We start from the raw sequence: 23,996 nt of genomic DNA, 5'->3' as shown, positions 1-23,996 counted from the left end.
ACTGGGGGCATATGTGTGGCACTGGGGGCATATGTGTGGCACTGTGGGGGCATATCTGGCACTGGGGGCATATGTGTGGCACTGTGGGGGCATATCTGGCACTGGAGGCATATGTGTGGCACTGTGGGGGCATATCTGGCACTGGAGGCATATGTGTGGCACTGTGGGGGCATATCTGGCACTGGAGGCATATGTGTGGCACTGTGGGGGCATATGTGTGGCACTGGGGGCATATGTGTGGCACTGTGGGGGCATATCTGGCACTGGGGGCATATGTGTGGCACTGTGGGGGCATATCTGGCACTGGAGGCATATGTGTGGCACTGTGGGGGCATATCTGGCACTGGAGGCATATGTGTGGCACTGTGGGCATATGTGTGGCACTGTGGGGGCATATCTGGCACTGGGGGCATATGTGTGGCATTGTGGGGGCATATATCTGGCACTGGGTCACTGTGGGGGCATATCTGGCACTGTGTGGGCATATTAGTAATGGGCATCAGTTGTGCGGTGTAATGAGCATTATGGTGTGGGGAATAATGTGTAACGGGCATTATGGCATGGGTCATATGTATTGGGTGTGTGACGCGTAACAGGCATTACTGTGTAAACTTTGGCCAAGTGCCTTCGGCATGCAATATTCCAGCCACTCCCCCTAGTGTCATATGACCACGCCCCTGGTCACACCCCCTGACCACGCCCATTTTTCGACACGCGCCTCCGGCGCGCTGCACAGTACCCCTAAGAACTTTTTCCTACTTGCACCACTGGTGGTAACTGTCTGTTTTCAGAGAGTGTCAGGGAAAACGCGGGCGTGCCCAGGCACTTGAGGGGAAGTTGTGTGATGTCAGCTCTGGCTCTGATCCAACTGCTTCTATCACAGCCGCCGAGTAAGTCCTGAGCCACGCACAGACTGCACACAGTAGAAAAATTATTTGATGTCTTCCGAATGAATTTGCAGCAAATTGCCGATCCAGCTAAACATTTTGCAGGTTTGCACAGGGCAGGATTTCTGTCTTGCATGGTGTCGATTACAAGGTCGCAGGGCTTTGCAATCAGGTCTGAATACCTATCTGACAGGAATAGAGCAGTCAATCAACACTGGGGCTACTGCAGTCTATTAGTGTGGCATATGATGATTTCCGGGGGCTAGCGAGAGCTTAGTGAAGGCCAGATACCAAGGTGGGTGGGGCAAAATAAAGGAGATGCGTCCACCCCCCCCCCCCCCCCCCCCCACACACACACACACACCACCACCACACACACACCTATACACACAAGGAAATTAACAATGGAATGGAATGCTACAATGGAATGTCCTATCAGCAACTGACAGAGCTGAGCCTATCCTAACTGACTAACTAACAAGCCTGAGCCACAGTAATCAGTACCCCGCCACCTCCTCTCCGCACCTATGGGTGACTACACATACTGACTGATTGTGGTCATCGGACAACCATGTTATTTATGTCCAATAGTGATCATATCAATTTCACTAGGTTCATTATCTGGCATTACAGTCTTTATGGGGCCTCACAGCCATTCAGTGCCAAAGCCTCACCTCTTCAATAAGTTTTGTGTTTGACTTCTCCATTGTATCAATTCTTGTATGAAGACTGCTCACAGTGCCACTGCAGAGAAGAAGAAATATCATGTTGGTGTGTTACGATACTACATTCCTGTGTGATACAGATGGAGGCAGGGGTCACTTCACTTAGGTTCAAACTTCGCAAGAAGATGCTGAATTGTCAAACATGTCTTGTACAGAAACAAAGAAAACATTTTTTCTACTGTGCCTACTGCGCTTAGAGCAGCAATGGGAATCACAACAATGAGGGATAGTTCAACCCCTCCAAATAGACAATACAAGAAAAAGAATATGTTGTGGAATCCTAATAGCGCTCAAAATAATAATAAAAATATTGACCTGTCTTCTGTTGTATGGAACCAACTGTCTTGTACAGAGTCAGCTCATTGTTCACAACCAAGGTCCCACTTATACCCATACTTGCCTACTTTTGAAAATGAGTTTCAGGGAGATTAACAGGTTGAGAGGGCATGTCATGCTCCACCCAAAAGGCCTGTCTAGTTCCATACTGTATATGGAGATATTGTGAAAAGAGATTGTGAACATGGCACCTACAGTAGAAGCGTGGGTGTGTACTGCTACATCTGAGAGGAATCTTTTAAAATAGTCATTTAAAATGTACAGTATATTATATCCAAATGTAGATGAGCCCCAAAGCAGTTAGTAAGAGCTACTATACAGTACATGGTAATGTGCAGAGAAATGGCGCTGATGATTCCCATGTAAATGTACAGTATCTTTCTCTCATTCCTTTTCCCCCAAAACATTTAACAATGTACTGTACAGTAATCTGGGTTAGGTGAAATGAGGGAGATTCCTAGACTAATGAGGGAGAGAGGGAGATTACTGTTATTTCAGGGAGTCTCATGCAGGAGGGTAGGCAACTATGCTTATACCTTAGGCCAGTGGTTCCCAATCATGGTCCACTAAAAGTGTAGGTTTTAAGCATCACCGAGTCACCATGCTTGAGCACAAGTGACTTAATTAGTGCCTCAGTTATTTTTATGTAGCCACCTGTGCTCAAACATGGTAATCATTAAGACCTGGACAGTTAGTGTGTCTCCGAGGACTGAGTTTGGGAAAACTGCCCTAGCCACTTATCTGTTTAATCATAGGTCTCAATGCACTTTACTTTTCTCTAATCTATACTGTGGCCCTAATTCTGGTTCACTCGCAAAGGCAAATTCCTTCTCAAATGGACAAAACCATGTGGGGCAGAGAGTTAGATTGGGGTGGGGTTTTACTTCTATATTGCAGTGTAGAAATAAAGCAGTCAGTATTTTCCCTGCACAAAAACAAAATAACTCACCCAAATCTAACTCTCTCTGCACATTATATCTGCGCGTTTTTAGGGGAGCGGCCGGAATAATGAGGAAAACTGGGTGTAAACATGGGCGTACACGGGGGTGTGCACCAAAAATTTTCGGTGCTACAACCGCTCGATCGGCAAACGCACCGTGCATTTTGGGCCAAAAACAGGCAGATGCCAAAGATAGCTCCAGACCTCCCCTAGAGATATCGTATGAGAGCGGACGCCTGGGTCTGCTAATTAACACTGATTACTACACCTGAATGTAATAAGCAATGCTGCAGCCTATTAAGTGAAAACCATGATTTCACTACCTGCAAGCCACACACAGCCCTCAAACACATTGGAAGCATATCTTTCTACAGTTCTCTACATGTTAAGGTTGTTTTAATTTTAGGTAAGATTCATTCTAAGACCTGCTTATATATGTCAAGGTAGTTATTTTATAACCATCTACACCCATTCAGTAAGTGTTTTTGTATACTTTAAAAAGCAGGACACTCAATTCACAGAAGTCGACATGTGTCAACTTTTTCACTGTAACACCAACATAACAAGTAAAACCAATGTGGGGACACATAGATAGTCAGTAAAATGCCACATTAGAACATAATAAATATACATGTAATGAGGGTTAAAATGTTGTTTTATTAGGGTGTTTATTAAGGTACACAATTGAGTTAATAGAAAACAATTATTGAATAACAGAATAATTAATTAATTGTCTTAATTATAGATGAAAGGCAAGATTTGCAGTGCCATATATGGGAAAGGTATGCCACCTTGCACGGACGTACGCTCACTCTAACGATCGGTGACACACGCTGAGTTTTCCATTGAAAAAAAGCGAGACCAGTCCGTGCACTGTGGCGTACGCTCAGATATACGCAAGATGTCGGTGGGAAAACGGACGATACCCGTCCGTATACGGTGGCGTACGCTCTGTTGTATGCCAGTTATTGGTGGCTAAGAGGAGATCTGTCCGTGTACGGTGGCGTACGCTCAAGTGTATGCCACTCCCATTTGTCGGTGTTTGTGACCATCCGTGTGCAGCTGTTTTGTGGGCGGACTTACGCTCACCGTCCGCGTACGGGAAACGTACGGTGAAACAGACCGTATGTACGTTGCACCGACCTAACCAGAATAAGTCCCTTAATCACTTGTGTTGGAGGCCATACTCATATGAACATCTTTAGATGCTGAAAAGGGTTGGGATCATTTGGTCTACAGCATGATGGTCAACATTCATTAGGTTGACACCATTAGGTCAACATGGGAAAAGGTCGACATGGTTCTAGGTCGAAGGGTCATTAGTTGTTTAAACAGTGTTGTTTATGTTTAAACAGTGCACCTGTATTTCTTTCCTCTTTGTGTGTGGAACTATAAGCCTCAGCAAGTTAGCACCTCTCATTACATAGCTTGTGCAGTCAGGGGCCCCTCCCCATATGTGCCACGTGTTCCTCTCTGACACAGACTGTCTCTAAGTCCCAAACTTACTGCAGTTGTCTATTAAGCTCCTCAACATAGTTCTTCTGGTCCAGTATTGCAGAAATGTGCACGTTTCTAACAAAAGAGAGAGAAATGTTATAGAAAAATTGTAAAAACACAGATGACAGACAGCTATGGCTGGATGCACAGTGCCATAGCATGCAGAGTGGGCAGTACTGTACATTAATAAGTGATAATAGGAAGCAGGCCTGGGATTTACATGTTGTGCCACCATAGGGGCAATGTATTGTGTTGCAAATTTCGTCCACATTCCCCAATGCTCTAGTTCTCCCATCAATCCAATGCCCAGTGCTTTGTTTTGCATTAAATACAGTACAAGCAAATAAATTGGCCAAAGTATGGTTATGTTTGTTCATTTTTTTTGTAACATGTAAAAGTTGATTATTAATCTAGAAATTAAGAATAAAAGAGGGTCATCTAAGGGCCAGACTGATGTGGACTCTGTAAATCGAGGCCTCATATGAAGCAGTCCCAAAGTATAGCAGCAACAGTTCAGTGTAACATTTGTGAATCCAAATGAAACAAAAAAGCTCAAATGCTCCACTATCATCACTATACAACAGATCACATAAAGCCAATAGATTTTTTAGGAAACATCTTTATAATGTTAGCCTCATGTTTTCCTGACTGGTCTGGTCTCTCTACATTTATCTTCTGCAGTACTGTATGTTTCATCCACTTCTGAAATTCCTCCTATGCTGTATAATTCCTATATAATATATTTTATTTACAGTTTCTTATATAGCGCAGCAGATTCCGTTGCGCTTTACAACTGATGACAACACTGAAAGAACAAACTGGGATAAAACAGACAGACATAGAGGTTGGAGGGCCCTGCTGCAAGCTTACAATCTATAGATTATATATATATAACTATATATCCTATATAACAGTAATTGGTATTATAAACTACCGTGATACATCTGTACGAATTTGCCTGCTGAATAAAGAGATATATGAAAAGAAAAGAGAAACACTTTGCCTTGTTACCTTCCTTCTCTGTCATGATCATTTTCTTCTGATTTCAGATATATGGAGAAATCAATCACCCCAACCTACCAGAGGATATGTACAAATAAACATGAATTAATTATTATATTTCATCCAATAAAGAATTCATGATGCCCTACATATTCTTAAAGTAAGACGGCTGCCACATATCATCATTATCACATGAGACGTAAGAAACATTTGCATGTAATAAACCAACAGTTTTCAAATTGTGGGTCCTGACCCCAAAGTGGGTCCTGACCTTCTTAGCATTGGGTCGCGACTCCATGTTGCTGACCATCAGGCTGATGACTTTTCTAATCTCAGTCAGTGATTCAAGAACTCTGAAACATCTGTTGAATTGTCTGTTATGTTAGACTCCTCCCATCATTTTGTGCCTCCACAATGCTGCCATGTATGTGCTGTCTGCTGACTACACGTGTGATGTGATGGGTTATGGTATATTAGACTCCTCCCATCATTTTGTGCCTCCACAATGCTGCCATGTATGTGCTGTCTGCTGACTACACATGTGATATGATGACCTTCTGCAGTAACTTGCTGGGGTCCTGTCATTATTGTCATTGTCTGATCAGAATCACTTTATTGCCAAGTATATACAGCATACATAATACACAGGGAATTTGTTTCCGATAACCACTGCTCCCAAACAGTGTACATACATAACAGACCAATACACACAGGATCATTTCAAGGTGAGGGCATCAAGGTTGTATTTAGAGTCATGTGTCGAGTGCCGAGATTAGCGCAATGGGGTGGAATCACTGACTTTTGACCTTTGAGTTTATTATGGAAGTTGCTTGGGGAAAAAAACTGTTTCTGTGTCTGGCTGTCCTCGCCAGTTGAGAGCTGTATCGCCTCCCAGATGGCAGCCTCCTGAACAATTCATGAGCAGGGTAGGAGTGGTCACTGATAATTCTTTCAGCACGTTTTGTAACCATTGACCTATACAACTCCTCAATCGCCGGGAGACCCGATCCCATGATTTTTTCCGCTGCTCTTACAATTCGCTGTAATCTAATTCTGTCATGAGCCGAGGCCTAGCCATACCAGACTATGATTGAGGTACAGATCACCGATTGTATAATTGCAGATGGGGTCCCAGAGCTATATAGTTTGAGGACCCCTGTAATAAACTAATCGCTGCAAGTAGAAAATTCTACATCTTTACTTCTCTTACTGTAATCCACCCATCTTAAACTGAACATCAAAGCACAGATAAGTAATGACAGCACCAGAAGGAGAAATAGAATGGTTTCAGAAAATAGGCGCAAAGAGAGGTGCTCAGAGGCAAAGGCGGCCAGATGTAGCCAACAGCAGCATGCAATATCATATTAGATTAGTAGGTACGCACAACGAAGTGCAATGCAATGTGTAACATACTTGTGAATCTAGGTCTTCTCCTTTTACACATAGGTTGGCATCAATTACATTTAACCCAACCAAAAGCCCAACGATTACAGTGCCTTCCTCTTCCATCATTACGGCATAATTCTCATAAAACTCACTGAAAGAAAGAAAAACAACGAGTGCAATGTATGTATCATAAAGGCTGGAAGTGTATGGGGGAGATTCCCTAAGCTAAAAATGCGGTAAAAAACCCATTATCAGTGTTTTCACCGCATTTTGGGATGCTGTAAGCATCCCCCGCCAAGTTACCGTGGCGGGGGGCATCGCCAGAAAAATCCGGCGACTCTCACCGCAAAGGACAGCTCTTAACGCAAGAGCTGTCCTTTGCTATAATTATCGCATATGTTAGAACATATGCGATAATTATAATTGCGAAGAGAGGCGAAGGGGGGCGGAGATTGTTAGAGAATCGCCCCCTGTATCTTTAAGACTCACCAATGCAGATATGAATATTTCTAACCATGAGAATGACTAGAAGCAGGATGTCCTGGTGATAGCCAAGGCATGCAATAAGGGGGGTGGGGGGAGGGGAGTTAGGAGTCCGCACACACTTTTATTTGGAAATATCCCCTGTATTTTATTTAGGGGGTGGCCTTTAATTGCTGTTTGTTAGGCAGCGGGTGCTATCCAGGCAATAGGGTTAGAGTACAGGTTCAAAAAGAGAAAGAATTGCACTGTGGATGCACACCTGAAGAAAAGAATATTTCAAAAGAGTAGAGATATTCTGTTTTTATTTTTTAAAACTTTTAACTTTATTGGTTTAGTTCAATGTAAAAAAAGGGAAGATGAACAACCTGTCAGGATTTTTTAGCATATAGAATCCGTATGGTGATCTCCCCTTATTGCTTGTGAGATTTCAAAAAGAGATTAAAATGCACATACAAACATACAACATATAGTGTAATGTGCTATTGCACGAAAAGATAGAGATGGTGAATATAGGGATTTAAAAGAGTTCCCCTTTTGCTGGCTTACAAAAAGACGTTGTGTCTGAGTTAGGCTCTCTTTTTGAGATGCTCAGATGTTTTGAATATCACCCTTTTCGTAGGGTTTATACCTCCTGGGTTTACTAGCCCCCTCTCACTCTCACTGAGTTGCTATCACTAATATTACAATACAGTATTGTAATATTAGTGATAGCAACTCAGTGAGAGTAAGAGGCATCACAATATTCTAATATTAGAGTCACCACAACCCACACATAAACAACCTTCCTAAGGGCATTTAGCCCAGACGGGAAAAACACAAACAGCATACAACTCAGTGAGAGAGAGCTGCACTGTACATAAACCTGCATACAAAGAAAGTACCATATGATTAAAAGAGAATTTTTGTGTGACCAATGTAATTATATGACACTAAATCTGCATTCTTTTGAAGTCAGAGATAAATCTCTCTAGAAACCAAAAGTATACTAAATGATACATAATCAGATGGTAGTCAATCACCTGAATACAGAAAAAGGAGACCAGGAATACAGTAATAAAACTGTCTGGGAAATAACACTCCGACTAAGGTGATACTAAATCTTCAAAAACATATATTAAAAATCACTTCCAGTATTTACAAATCCCTGTGAGAGGGGGCTAGTAAACCCAGGAGGTATAAACCCTACAAAAAGGGTAATATTCAAAACATCTGAGCATCTCAAAAAGAGAGCCTAACTCAGACACAACGTCTTTTTGTAAGCCAGCAAAAGGGGAACTCTTTTAAATCCCTATATTCACCATCTCTATCTTTTCGTGCAATAGCACATTACACTATATGTTGTATGTTTGTATGTGCATTTTAATCTCTTTTTGAAATCTCACAAGCAATAAGGGGAGATCACCATACGGATTCTATATGCTAAAAAATCCTGACAGGTTGTTCATCTTCCCTTTTTTTACATTGAACTAAACCAATAAAGTTAAAAGTTTTAAAAAATAAAAACAGAATATCTCTACTCTTTTGAAATATTCTTTTCTTCAGGTGTGCATCCACAGTGCAATTCTTTCTCTTTTTGAACCGATAGCCAAGGCATGCCAGGTTTCATAGCTAGCACAGTGGTACCTACGTGTTACGGTTTTACCCACATTAGTAGTGTAGTGTTTTCTGCTACAGCATGTACTTAGGGTAAACAGGTAAGCGCCAACTGCAGTCCCACCAAACGCCCCCGCTGCCTGCTCGCATGTGACGGGATGTGAACATCCTCTCATATGCGGCTGCCTGAGCAAGAAATCAGTTAATAGTCGCTGACCATCGAATAATTTCTGCAGCCTTCGCTCTGGTCCATACTCACTTTCCAGATGCCCGCTATCCACCAAATTCGGGCGGATGCTGACATAATGTGACGTCATCCAGCTGCCCCACACAGGCATCAACACACCTGCGTGTTTATGGGGAACGCCCAGCGTGTTTATGGGGACACCCATAAAACGCTGGGCGTTCCTCTGCTACCGCCCCCTTCCCTACCCTCCTCCAGCGAAAGGCTTGACTGTTCTAAATTTATGGGAGTTGGAACTAGGTTTCTCAATAGCCGACTTTTAACTTTGATTTATCGACCACTGATTTAATAATAAATTCATGAAACTGAGCAACAGACCTAAGAATATCCCTCCGCATAATTAAACAACGCAAATAGTCCGCCAACTTCTTCTGCATCATCGATAACCTCAGCCAGGCTCGGGCTCGACCAAGAGGTGTCCTAGAATGAAAATAACATATTAGATTCTAAGTACAAAAGCTATGTCACAGCAAGTGAGGCTTCTACAGAGCAAGCACACTGTAACAGGTTGCTAAGCAACATGAAATGGCGCACCTGAGCCCAGGTAAATCTCTCACACTGGCTGCTATTTCCTCAGCTCCAGGACACAGTTTCTCCACCATCTCCAAGGGACCCCATATTGTTCTGTTAAAGCTAAGGAACGACTTTCTCACTGCAAAAAAATACATTTGTAAATCGGTTGCACTTGCACGCTACACGTAGCCCATACAGCATTTTGGGATTTTTTTCTGTTCAGTCATATTTAGGAGAGAATTCAAGAAGCCCCAAATATATTTTCTGGAGAAAAATGAAAAACATTTAACATGATTTTGGGCCCAAATTTTTGGTAAAAACACAGCCACAATTTAAAAAAAAACAGGGCACTTATCATGGCTTTTTTTGGAAGGACCTCAGCAGGTCCCGAAAAAAAAAATCCATGATGGGTGTCGGCTTTGAAGGCTAACTGGATAGCCCCAAGGGGATCAATCGGCTGAGGTAAATGACCACGGCTCATTGAATTCCTTAGTTTTCTTTTTCTGATCTAAAGCAGAAGAACTAAGAAAAAGTGGAGAGAGATAAGGTACCAACCAATTCAGCTCCGTATTGTAATATATATGATTGAGGATTATCACGCTGCTATGATGATGGGCCTATTTTTATATGGAGGCCTGGAGCTGCAGCTCTATTTGCCCCATAGTTAATCTGGCCCTGACTATTCGAGACCATCCTCTACTATATATAACCTGTTTCTTGTAGCTGAGCGCCCAGGTTCTATATGCACTTCAGGGATGGAGGCTTCTGCCTTCACAAATATTATTTAGCCACCCATCTAATTCAAACAGTATGAGCACCCGTTCTTGCTGATAAACTCCCCACAAAGCACTTACCCCCCCCCTAACCCTTTCACTTATATTCTGTATTTATTGAGATAACTCCTGGGTCTGGCAAAATGTCAACATGGTCTGATGTCGTCATGAACATTAAGTGGACAGGAAAAGTTGTCATAATGTCAACATGTCTATAATGTTAATATTTAACATGTTGGTACCAGAATGTTAATATGTATACCACTTTGTGTCTGTTTAGCCTAATCCTATCCCTACAAATAATGTCTTTTATACATGTGTTAGTTTTATACTGTACCTTTAAGTCCATGTTTCAGGCAATGTTCCATCACAACAAAGAACTGCTGAAGAGGAGGGTAATCCGAATCCAGGGTACGGCCGTAGCTCAGAGCCGATTCAATAAGTCCTTTTATACTGAGCTTAGCCATGTTCAGCAGATTTGTCCTCTCAACCACAGCTGGGTCCCTCGCTGCTAGGACACAAGTAAATACAGACAATGATACTATTTCATGTATTTAATGAGACTATTTAATCACATTGCTAAGTCAATATAAAACAGAGAGAAAGATATCTAATAATCAATAAAAAAATATGTATCGAATGCAGTCTCTACAGTCTGTGTGCAGGAGTCATGCATACACCCCCCCTCCCCCATAAGAAAGCTTGTTTAGGTCTGTACATACACAACTAAATCATTCATCATTCAATATACATTTCATATATGTGTAAACATATCATTAAATAAGTAATTTGTAAGCTGAGAAAATACCACAATATATATGAAATACACGAGCCCTGTACAAGAACAAAACATGTTCCGTAAAGTACAATGTACTCTTTGCCTTCATAACTTATGTATCGATGGAGCGGAAATAATGCTGGAGAAGTACTGGGAGATCCAGCTCCTCACTGTGCTAACAACTGTCACTGAAGCTGCTGCATCAGTGGAGAAAAGAAATAGGCACAACATTTTATATAAACCACAAATTGCAAGAACAAGCAGTAGAACAAACACTCTGGTGTAAGAGGATAGGAGATGCCAGAATTGGGGTCTCCGTCGAGAATGGTTAGATCCGGACTTCTGGTGGCCAATGTTTTAGTGCCATGTTCTGGTCTGTTGAGGCAGATTTTGATCCAGATAAATTTGAACTTCCTGTAGGTGTCAACAATCTGTAGCAACCGTCACAGTATCTGTTGCAAGTGTTGATGAGGACATGCGCTGATGTGTTTGGAACAAACTGGAATCGTATTGATATCGGAGTGTGACAAAAGGTTCACACAGAACAGTTTTACCTTATGCTGCTTTCCCACTGCCTACACGGGTAATGACCCGTTTTTTTTAAACGGGTCTTTAAACGGGTAAGAGCCATAAAGACTCTTTCCCACTGCAGCTTTTAAACGGTAAATTACCGTTTAAAAGCTGTTTTTGTCACATTCACACTTACCCGTTTAAAAACCCGTTTAAGCAGTGTAAAGATGGGGGGGGGGGGGAGAATTTAAAAAAAAAAAACGGCGTGGGGTTCCCCCCACTGCCGTAACCAGCACCAGGCTGAAAGAGCCGGGGCTGGTAATAAAAAATCAGGAAACCCGACAAATAGGGGTTCCCTGATTTTTTACAACCAGCCCCAGGCTCCAGGTCCGGGGCTGGTTCCCAAAATACGGGGGACAAAATGACTAGGGGTCCCCCGTATTTTAAGAACCAGCCCCAGGCACAACCAGCCAGCAGGGTAATGCCACAGCCGGGGGACACTTATTATATAAGTTCCCGCGGCCAAAGCATTAACCCTACCGACCAGTCAGCCTGGCCAGGGGCCCTGGGGGAGTGGGGACCCCCCCAATAAAGGGGTCCCCCCCCTCCAGGACTTACCTGACCAGGCTGAAGCCTGGTGCTGTCCTCGATGCCCCTGGGCGGTGGGCATCGAGCTGATGGTATGGTGTAAAAAATAGAATAAAAACCATTGTCTTTTACTGGTGAACTATGAGTCCCAGCAAGCCTCCCCCGCAAGCTGGGACTTGGAGAACCACAAGTCCCAGCCTGCGGGGCATTAAAGGGCCCGCTGGGTCTTGCAGTTCCACAGTAAAAGAAAGAGTTAAATAAACACACTGACACACGTGAAAAATAAAAGTTTAATACATACATAACACATACATACTGATACTTACCTATCTTGAGCCCGTAGGTAGCCCTGGTCCTGATGTCCTGGTCCGTGTCGGCGTCTGTATCCATGTCGGCATCCCTGTCGGCGACGGCGTCGGCGGTCCGGAGTCCGAAGAAATCCATTTGGGAAGCTGTGGAAGGAAACCATACTCACCTGTCCCAGCGCGACGTAGTCCAGGTAAGGTCTTTGCAAAAAAAAAAAAACCGAACACCCGAACCAAGCGAACAGGCAGAGAGCCGCACGGTGTTTGTTTACATCGTGCGGCTCCGCCCCCGAATGCCGCTATTGGCCGCTAGGCCACAAGGCGGCCAATAGCGGCATTCGGGGGCGGAGCCGCACGATGTAAACACACCGTGCGGCTCTCTGCCTGTTCGCTTGGTTCGGGTGTTCGGTTCGGTTTTTTTGCAAAGACCTTACCTGGACTACGTCGCGCTGGGACAGGTGAGTATGGTTTCCTTCCACAGCTTCCCAAATGGATTTCTTCGGACTCCGGACCGCCGACGCCGTCGCCGACAGGGATGCCGACATGGATACAGACGCCGACACGGACCAGGACATCAGGACCAGGGCTACCTACGGGCTCAAGATAGGTAAGTATCAGTATGTATGTGTTATGTATGTATTAAACTTTTATTTTTCACGTGTGTCAGTGTGTTTATTTAACTCTTTCTTTTACTGTGGAACTGCAAGACCCAGCGGGCCCTTTAATGCCCCGCAGGCTGGGACTTGTGGTTCTCCAAGTCCCAGCTTGCGGGGGAGGCTTGCTGGGACTCATAGTTCACCAGTAAAAGACAATGGTTTTTATTCTATTTTTTACACCATACCATCAGCTCGATGCCCACCGCCCAGGGGCATCGAGGACAGCACCAGGCTTCAGCCTGGTCAGGTAAGTCCTGGAGGGGGGGGACCCCTTTATTGGGGGGGTCCCCACTCCCCCAGGGCCCCTGGCCAGGCTGACTGGTCGGTAGGGTTAATGCTTTGGCCGCGGGAACTTATATAATAAGTGTCCCCCGGCTGTGGCATTACCCTGCTGGCTGGTTGTGCCTGGGGTTGGTTCTTAAAATACAGGGGACCCCTAGTCATTTTGTCCCCCGTATTTTGGGAACCAGCCCCGGACCTGGAGCCTGGGGCTGGTTGTAAAAAAATCAGGGAACCCCTATTTGTCGGGTTTCCTGATTTTTTTAATACCAGCCCCGGCTCCTTCAGCCTGGTGCTGGTTACGGCAGTGGGGGGGGACCCCATGCCGTTTTTTTTTTAACGTGTAAAGGGCTACCCCTTTCCCACTGCCGAAAAAACGGCTCTTACACGTTAAAAACACTGCTTTTTACACGGGTAACAAAAAACGGTATTTGTTACCCATGTAAAGCAACCTGGAGCTTTCCCACTGCAGCTCTAGCCGTTTAAAAAGGCTAAAAAAACGGCATTTTACCGTGTAAAGCCTGCAGTGGGAAAGGGGCATTAGTCATAGAAGCCTTCAGACATACTGTATACTAAATATCCATGCAAGTTATAGTAACAATAAATCAGGTCTATTGTGATGGTGTTTTGAAATAATTTTAACAATTGAAGGATGAGTTTGGTTCACCTAATTTCCTCTTCTACTGCTTTCTTCAACTTAGACATGCGCTGCGGGCTCAATTCAAGAACTCGCCAATTCTGCCCTCTCCCATTAACACTTTTATCCTTAACTTGGGCAGAATGAAATCTGTTGCCCAAGATTATTCCTTTCTTCTCTCTAAACATCATATTGACCCTCTCTCTCGTCTTTGTGGGGACTGGGAAGGTGATGTAGGGTGACAAGGAATGGGATCTAGGCCCTTATTCTAGTCCATATTTGCAAGAGCATTGATGGTGGGCGTATGTGCATGCACAGGGTCATTTCTGCGTATGTGCATACACCGGGTGCGTGCGTCCACGGCGAACAGATTGTTCGCGGGGCGCATGCACCCAAGTATGCAGACGGGGGACGGAGAGGGGCGTGGGGCGGCAGGCCGGCCATTTTGCATATGGGAATGCCCAGCGTTTCATGGGCGTTTCCATGGGAAGGCTGGGCATTCTCATGCTATTGGGCATGATGACGCGGGTGCAGGGGGCGGGCAGCTGACATCACCGGATGTCAGCTGCCCGCCTACTTCCCTCAGAGCGGCCAGGTCACCATTTGCAAGACGGGACTTGGTGGACTCGCAAGGCTGAATAACCCCCCTAGTCAGCAAGTTCGGTACTTGTTTCCTAGCACGGCCACAATCGTGGGCATCGGGTGTCATTTTTAGTGGTCTGCGACGCGACCGACGCGATGCCCCCAATTTTCCCATTGAAATGCATTATAAAAAGTCAAAATCGTGTCGGTCGCGTCGTATGCGGCTAAAAAAGGCTTAAATGGTGCAGACGCAATGCCCCCGATTTCCCCATAGGGAACAATGTTAAATGCCTCAATTTAGGCGCGATGCCCCCGATTTCCCATAGGAATCAATGTTAAATGGCTCAATTTCACAAAATTATCATAGGGACCAATGGTAAATGGCCCAGAAACCCCCCAAAACAACCCTGAACAGTGAAATGTCACCCCAAAAGTAGTTGACGCCACCCCACGATCAACGCAAACCCGAAGCGTGGCGAGCGCAGCGAGCCCGCGAGGGGCGTCGGTACGCGTCCTCCGACCTTTTCATACCCCCACTATCCACGTCGGCGTGGAGTTGAGAATAGAATAGTGTGGCGAGCGCAGCGAGCCACCGAGCCCGAAGCGTGGCGAGTGCAGCGCGCCCCGCGAGGGGACGCGGATACCTTCACAGGTAAACGCGTCCCTTTGCGGGCTTCACAGGTATCCGCGTCCCCTCGCGGGGCTCGCTGCGCTCGCCACGCTTCGGGCTCGGTGGCTCGCTGCGCTTGCCACACTATTCTATTCTCAACTCCAATCCCGGGATTGTACAGTCTATTGCCGGGCAGCGTCTGAGCACACGCTCAGACGCTGCCCGGCTGTTACCGACGCGGGGTACGGCCGAGAGGGGTCAGACGGGGAGAGTGTCCGTGACACTGACTGGAGGGGAGGGGTGACGAGCGGGTTTCAGCGCCGGAGGTGCAGCGCTGTGGCCTGCGCAGCGTGACCTATGGGTCACGCTGCGCAGGCCGCAGTGCTGCACCTCCGGCGCCAGAACACACTCACGGGCCACGGCCGCACACAGCATTCCTCTTTGTCAGCCACCACCTGCCCCGCTCACCACTCATGGGACGGACGCTGCAAGCCCCGCTCCACCACTCCTGGGGGACAGCCGCCGCCAGACAGACGCCGCCAGCCCCGCTCCACCACTCATGGGGGACAGCCGCTGCAAGCCCCGCTCCACCACTCCTGGGGGACAGCCGCCGCCAGCCCGCTCCACCGCACTAAAGTAAGGGGGACAGGGGCGGTTTTCTTTTAGGGATGCCAATCCCGGGATCCCGGGAATCCCGGGATTGAGCATTTTTCAATTTTCCCTAGCCGCGATGCCCCCGATTTTTCCTCACGATGCCCACGATCAAGATCGTTGTGGCCGTGCTAGGAAACAAGTACCGCAAGTTCACATGTATTGCTACTATGGACCTTATTCTGGTTGACCCGCAAGGCTGTCAATTTTGCAGCATTGCAAATCCACCAGACGCCGCCCCCCCCCCCCCCTCGCATGTGCGATCCCCAATGAATATCCGCATGCCTGCAAACGGATGATTTACATAATCATCCATTTGCAGGCGGGGAGAAATCATTGATGGTCAGCGACCATCAAATTATTTCTTCAGCGCTCACAGATCAGATTGTATGATCGAACCTTCAATGTTGATACATGCGGTGGCATTGCGGGTGGTTCCAATGAATTAAAAAATTAAATCGGATAATTGACGGCTTGTTCATCGTCCATTTCGGTGTCGATCGATTTGTATTTCACTGTTTTGCCGGGCAGTTTTAATTGAATTTGCTCATTGAGCTTGTTTACATCATCATTTTTTTGGTGCCAAAATTGCACGTTCACACAGCCAATCTGGATTTTTGTAGTTGGTTGTTAGATTTGGGAATACGTTGCTGACAACAGCTTGAATATTCAGTTGCATTTGACAAAAGTTTGGCGGGAACGAAATCTCATTCGTGGAGCGATCAATTAATTGCAACCCCCCCCCCCCCCCCAAAAAAAAAAATCTGTTGATCCGATCGCTACCAAACTTCACAGTTTCACCCGCTGGGCTAATCTGAAGATTGCCTGAAAATTTCATCAAAATCGGTCAGGCCATTTTGGAGTCCATAGGGAACATACACACATAGATTTATATATATGATGTGCAGCCTGAGAAGGACCCACACGCTGAGCTCTCATCCAAAGAGGTGTATTTGTGAAAGACCAATTTATTGTGGTCTCCCATCAATTGTGGTCTCCTTCCAGACTTGTTCATTTTTTCCAAAATTCTCATACAAATTGAATGGTCTTTAAGTAAAGGATGACAGAAAGGCGTTCCAAGCCTATTCGGAATACAAGATCACTTGCCTATAATGGACACAAAGTATCTGCGTTCACTTACAAAGAAGTATTCGAACATTGCCCCTGAGGAAGTCGTTAGGACGAAACGCATTGGGTTGTGTTTGCCGTTTGTTGGACCATCTCAAATTGTACCAAATGATTGAGTACAATATTTTATGGTTTTTTAATCTGTATTTTTATTAAAATCTTCCAAATTGCTTGGAGAGAACTGTATATCATCTGTCATTTTGGAGTGAATGGTGGTGAATTTAACTTAAGCGCACTCTAGTGTTTCTTGGTCTATCTATTTATCTTTCTCCCCCACTAACAGGGGGGACCTATAGAGTTGCTGCTTCCATATTTTCCAGCGCATTGAAAGGGTATTTTGGTTTTATATATATATATATATATATATATATATAGGAGATAGAGACGGATGGCACTCAGCGGGATTTGCGTTGAAAATAAACAGACCACACTTGGGTAGACTTCTGCCAACGTTTCAAATCTAATTGGATAGATTTTTCGTCAGGGAAAAATCCCTGACGAAAAATCTATCCAATTAGATTTGAAACATTGGCAGAAGTCTACCCAAGTGTGGTCTGTTTATTTTCAACGCAAATCCCGCTGAGTGCCATCCGTCTCTATCTCCTATTTACATGCTTGCTTGTTTGCTGCTGTGGAAGGGCACCAGGGGTACTATCGTTATTTGGAGGAGGAGTGCCAACCAATCTCTACATTTATATATATATATATATATATATATATATATATATATATATATTTAAATCTTCATTGATAGATACAGGTTACAATACTGTATACATGATGGATAATTATTCTCTTATAATTTCAGATGCTTGTTCTCTGTTCTTACATTGATGTGTTTGTATCTACATATTGTTATCGTGTGCTAATAAATATGTTTTTTTTCTCTTGTTATCTTAAGCTTGTATTTATTACTTCTGTACAATAAAAATCTACTTTATAAAAATGTATATCTCCATGTAAGTATTTTCACTATATTAGTAATACTTTGGTTTGTGTAAAACGTTGAAAGTGACTATTTCTTTTATAGTCACCTGTATATAAGGGGAGCAAAATAAAACATTAACAAATGAATCAACAAATGGGGACAACTTATTAATGAAAAATAATAATGGTGGCCCATTTATTAGTAATAACAACTAAGGTACAATTATTAATACTTGTATTAAAGGGGAACAACACTTGTAGCAGATGTTTATGTGGCCCTGCAGGTGTATGCCACCACAGCAAATACTGGAGCAATTCAGAGCTGCACAAAAATGCATCTAGATTGCTTGCAAGGAATTAAATTGAGATATTTGCTTGTACGCAGAGTTGTACATATCTATACCACTGCACCACTCCTAAAGAACATTGATACATTTAACCCTATAGGGGTGTTAAATGGGTCGATTGCCTTGCTATTCAATCCTGATTCGATCCTGATCTAATCGCACGGCAAGGCCATTGCATTCAATTTGGACTATATAGTACAGATCTGTACTATATAGTCTCGCCTGCACAGTCTATTTTTCAATTCGATTTTGATGGTGTGTGGCTGCGCATCGGAATCTAATCTAAATGATTGCGTTAAATTTCTGTTCGATTTCAATTCGACTTTGCATATATAAGTAAAATCGAATAGAAAAATCCATCACTTGCGTGCACCACATAACACTTGCCCCCTTTTCACAATATAAAGATCAGCAAAGGGTTAGGGATAATATAGTTGCAGCTGCGATGACTTATGAGCTAGAAATACAGTGTAGCTCCTCAGGGTTACAGATAAACGGATCAGGTACAATCTCTCTCTATAACAGTGCAATGAAAATGATGTACAGTACCTGGCTGAGATACGACAGCTGCTGTGATGTGGGAAACCCAGTTTACAGGGTTTCTTGGTGCTCCGAACTGAGTCATGGTGATGCAGCGCAGTCACACTCTTTGTACTACAATGATCTGTTGAAAAAAACAACTTAGTTACAGGCATTCCTGCCCTGTGCACCTCCACCATGCCTCCTTCAACAAGATTACAAACTATTCCCAAAAGGGGAGTTATATCAAAGGATTGTTGATTTTCGCGGGTCCTTTCGGAAGGGACTGTTCAGCCATGCTGAGAAGATGGAAAATACCTCCCCACTGGGACATTACCAGGATAAAGCATCCCCAGTAAGGGTGGCAATTAAAAGATTTTTTTTTTTTTTTTTTTAGGAAATTATGTGTGTGTGTGTGAAGGGAAGAATCCTAGTGCAATGGAAGTCTACAGCAGACCCCTGACATGTCTCCTTCCTGGAAAAAGAAACTCAGCAGCCATTCAGGATCAATTCAGCTTTTAAAGGATATAGCCAATTTCTAACATGAAATATCTGATATGAGAACATACTTATTTGTCTGTAAAGAAAAAAAAAACATGTTAGCTGTCTAAAGTCCATTTTCTTGTATCTCCTGTGTGCAGGATTCAAGCATCAGCTGATGCAACCCGGCTACAGGCTGCTTGGTGTCACAGGGGGGACAACTAGACGACAAGCAAATGATGCAATGTCAGCCATGGTTTTCCTTGAACTCCCGTACCAATGAAATAGTGTGTACACACTCTGGCAAAAGATATCGTCAGTGTCCACATCTAGGAATATGCTGTCATTGATGACATCCTCAGATTGAGATGCCAGTAGGGCCAACAAAGATGTCAATGCATGGGAGTGCACCTCGTCAGCCACGTAGTGCGTACACACTGGGTTATCTCAACGTTTTGCTGCTCAGAACCATTATAATCAGCAAAATAATAAAAAACATGTGGTCTAGTGTGTACCCAGATTTAGTATCCTTGCTCATCATTCACACAACTAAAACTAACTAGCTCCTAACTGCCATTTTTCAAACACAACCTGTTACATGCCACTTTATCTCACTTCAAAGGCTTAGTACATAGACCCCAAAGGCCTGATTCTGACTGGGCTGCACTGCCAATGTGCATGTGTTTAAGTTACACTGCATATGCAGAGTCCATGCACACATAGGGCCTGATTCCAACCTGATCACTGCTGTGCACATTTTCAGAGGACTGCGATCAGATTGCCGCCGCAGAAACAAAGTGAAATGCCGCCCGGTGCAAGTCTGAGAATGACTTTCCGATGTATAGCTGATCTGCAAATCTATTTGCCACTCACTCACCATGGAATGATTTCCCCAGTCTGTCCAAGTGTGCGTAACTCTGACTCTTCTACTACTCTGCGATAGAGACAGGCAGAACGAGGCTGGAGCGGAAGTCACAGACCCTCCATGAAAACTCCTGGTCACGCCTTCATTTTTCAGACACTCCCAGAAAATGGGCGGTTACCACCCCAAACACCAGCTTTTCGTCAGTCAAGTTGCGAAGGGATTGTGAAAAAAAAGTAATTACTGATTTTTTGTTGCAGTTTGCCCTCGACCATATGCAGTCGTTCAAACTGATCGGCTTGTAAACGCGCACAACAGTGGTCAGGTCTGAAAAAAACCCAAAGTTGCAGTTGCAATTGAGAAACGTGTCCTCAGATTTTTTTTAAATGTATTGGGCTTTCATAGGTGGTGACTGGGGGGTCTATGTGGGTGCACGGCGATAGGCTATGATTTGGGCATATAATGTTGCAGAGGTGTCAATAAAGTGGTTGCAAGCTCACTCATAATTGCCCATATTAGAAGCTATATTCTGGTGGACAATTTGCACCTAGCATGGGGCCAACGTAATGTTTGATGCTACAACCTTATGGTTGGGTCTAAAAATGCACCAAACATGATTGAACAGTGGGCCTTATTCAGATCTGAGCTCAGTACAAATTTGTTTGGGAAATGGGCAAAACCATGTGCCCTGCAGGTGGGGCAGATGTGACATGTGCAGAGAGAGAGTTAGATTTGTGTGAGCTATTTTGTTTCTGTGCAGGGTAAATGCTGGCTGCATTATTTTTACACTGCAATTTAGATTTCAGTTTCAGCACACCCCACCCAAATGTAACTCTCTTTGCACAGGTTGCATCTGCCCCACCTGCAGTGCACATGGTTTTGCCCATTTTCCAAACAAATTTGTACTGAGCTCATATCTGAATTAGGGCCAGTATGAAGATTCTCAAAGTCGCCATCTCAGTATAGATGCTGGGCTGTATACTAGGTAAGGGCTTGTTTGCAAGGGCGTAACTACCATAGGTGCAAGGGGTGCAGCTGCTATGGGGTCCAGAGCTAAAGGGGGACAATCTTTACTGTCAAAGTAATATGTTTTACATACATTTGTCACCATCAGTTGTTCAATAGGGGGCCCTTACAAACCTTTGCTATGGGGCCTACAAATATCTAGTTACGGCCCTGGGTATTTGCATAAAGCAGCAGGCATGCCAGTGCAAAATATGCAGACATTGACGCTGCTGCGAGCGACCCCGAATTAGGCCCTAATTATGTAAAAAGATCCAAGAAGCCACAACTCAGTCAGAGAATGAGACAAGATAAAGTGATGTAATTGAATAGGGTCCTCTGACTGATATGTGGCTTCTCAGATACTTGTGTACAACTGATAACAACGGAACCCCCAGGAGAAGTGCCTGCACTGCACCATGCCTGTTTACATAACACTAGTGGCAGAGTTCTATAATGCTGCCAGTTGTAGTGGGTCATATTCAGAAATACAGTCACATTCTGTAAAGGTGGCCATACATCAGAAAGATATTGTACCTAATCATACAATCTCAATTGATTGTAAGATGGATTGTATGCAGATTGTGTGCATATCTTGTGTACACAATCATACAATCATGCAACAGATAGATTGTATGACTGATTGTATGATGGATTGTGAGTAGATTGTGTGTCCAAAAACCACCAAGGACTGCCGGGGATTTCAAGGGAAATTGTACACAATCATGAGCGCAATCGATCTTATGATCGATCTTTCTGATGTATGGCCAGCTTAAATGCTGTTTGAAATTGAAGCTGAGGCTGGCAATGTATTTCAGCATAAATTAAAATCTATATCATTCCTTTTGCAATATTGGCAAATATGTTTGAACAAAAATATGTTATTCTGCACAGTTTAAGAATGAGTATTGCTCACAATGATTTATGTATGTCTGTCTTAGCTCAGGTGACCTCCACCGACAATTATATCTCTAAAACATATTACTACATGAAATGTATGGAACTGTAACATACATGAAGATACAAGCAGAACAGTATCATTATGTACTGTGCACTAATACAACAAGCCACCGGTAGTCTGATACAGGAAGATAAAACATTCTTAACATCATATTCAAGACCCATGCCACTGCTGTCTGTAGATGTTCCATTTTTTTATTTTCAATATGGAGCATCCCTACCGTACATACACAAATATCTACACTGATAAACTGTACACACTCTGACGTATACTGTAAACATACAATACGCTCAAACATGACAAACTATGGGCCTTATTCTAATTCACTCTTTCTGACAAAATCCTTCTTAGATGGACAAAACCATGTGCACTGCAGGGGGGCAGATGTAACTTGTGCAGAGAGAATTAGATTTGGGTGGGGTTTTACTTCAAAGTGAGATCTATATTGCAGTGTAAAAATAAAGCAGCCAGTATTTACCCTGCACAGAAACAAAATAACTCACCCAAATCTAATTCTCTCTGCACATTTTACATCTGCCCCACCTGCAGTGCACATGGTTTTGTCCATCTAAGAAGGAATTTGTCAGAAAGAGTGAACTAAAATAAGGCCCTATGTCACACTTCAAATCACACAACAGTTCTTTTTAAACGTTTTCTATGTATGCACATGATGACCAGAAGGTCCCTGATCACCAGTATTACTACAGTACACATATGAATGTCAATTCTATCTTTCTACGTTGCTATGGACAAAACTGCCATGTTAATTATGGCTATTGTTACTAGGGTCAGCTCATTCCTATATTCAACATGCAAAGTGCTGATAATGGCACGCATTTGATAGCAACATAGGAATCATTAAGTTTAGAGAAATAAACTATTTCAGCACCACCGGGTGCAGGAAAGCCTGGTTTATAGTTGCTATGGTATAAATAAAATACACCTGATTACTAAACTTCTAGTTTACCCATAATATGAGTTAGTTGGGTGGGGTTCCAGCATCTCCTTCCATTATACACTTAATTGCATGGAACCTTCTATTTAATAGCAACCCCTTGGGCACCCCTGGAATCACTGGGACACAGATGGATGGGGCAATTCTCTGCCCTTCTGGTGTCAGTCTGGCCCTTGCCCAGCTCGCTACTATAAAACACCCTGCTACATCATGACCGCGGATGGTTATAGATCTTATACAGGGAATGCAATTGCTCTTCTATTGATGACTGCAATTGCAGTTATAGCCAATGATGGCAATGAAGTGCAGCTACATTACTTGTCCCCTAATGACTGCTGGCAATGCCCAGGAACCCCGGCTCATACCTCACCTCACTCAGCAAGATGATGCCAGCCGGCCGCCACCTTCCTTCTGTTTACCGGGAGTCCGCCCAGAGACTGACTGTGCGAATCACGCATGCGCAGTGCATCCCCGTACCATCGCAGCTAGGCACGCCACTCTGCGCAGCAGCTTCGAGAATAGCACTTTTGCGCAAAGCTACATAAATCAGCGAGGTCTCGTTACGCTGATATATGGAAGGGGCTGCTGTCCAATGTGCTGAACAAGAACGAGGCTGAAGTTGGCTTCTTATTCGGCCAGCTTCTTATTCGAGCTCCAGCTTCTTATTCGAGCTCCAGCTTCTTATTCGAGCTCCAGCTTCTTATTCAGAACAATCACTTTTACAAGGGTTAATGAATCATGGACCACAAATTTCACTGCAGAAATCAACACAGGGGGGTTGCCTACATATGACCCACTTGCAATTTCTTTTGACCAACAATGATTTGGGCAGAAAATGGG

At 44.0% G+C, this 23,996-nt stretch overlaps 1 protein-coding gene across 2 annotated transcripts in view; it reads right to left on the bottom strand.

Annotated features, from left to right (window-relative positions):
* Positions 1-23,644, bottom strand: part of RUFY2 (RUN and FYVE domain containing 2) — a 46,691-nt gene extending 23,047 nt beyond the window's left edge. The window contains exons 1-9 of one of the 2 annotated variants that reach the window (XM_083148954.1): positions 23,527-23,644; positions 18,927-19,041; positions 10,717-10,890; positions 9,628-9,745; positions 9,412-9,513; positions 6,801-6,924; positions 5,397-5,461; positions 4,395-4,460; positions 1,562-1,631 (exon numbers count right to left, since the gene is read on the bottom strand). In XM_083148954.1, coding sequence (XP_083005080.1) covers positions 1,562-1,631; positions 4,395-4,460; positions 5,397-5,461; positions 6,801-6,924; positions 9,412-9,513; positions 9,628-9,745; positions 10,717-10,890; positions 18,927-19,002 — 795 coding nt within the window. In that variant the 5' untranslated portion in view covers positions 19,003-19,041; positions 23,527-23,644. The remainder of the gene's footprint in view (positions 1-1,561; positions 1,632-4,394; positions 4,461-5,396; positions 5,462-6,800; positions 6,925-9,411; positions 9,514-9,627; positions 9,746-10,716; positions 10,891-18,926; positions 19,042-23,526) is intronic. The other variant, XM_083148955.1, reaches the window with a different exon arrangement.
* Positions 23,645-23,996: the final 352 nt, after the last annotated feature.

The sequence above is a fragment of the Crinia signifera genome, chromosome 6, assembly GCF_055691185.1.
Source record: "Crinia signifera chromosome 6, ASM5569118v1, whole genome shotgun sequence".
Lineage (NCBI taxonomy): Eukaryota > Metazoa > Chordata > Amphibia > Anura > Myobatrachidae > Crinia > Crinia signifera.
This window is presented reverse-complemented; position numbering and strand designations above follow the sequence as displayed.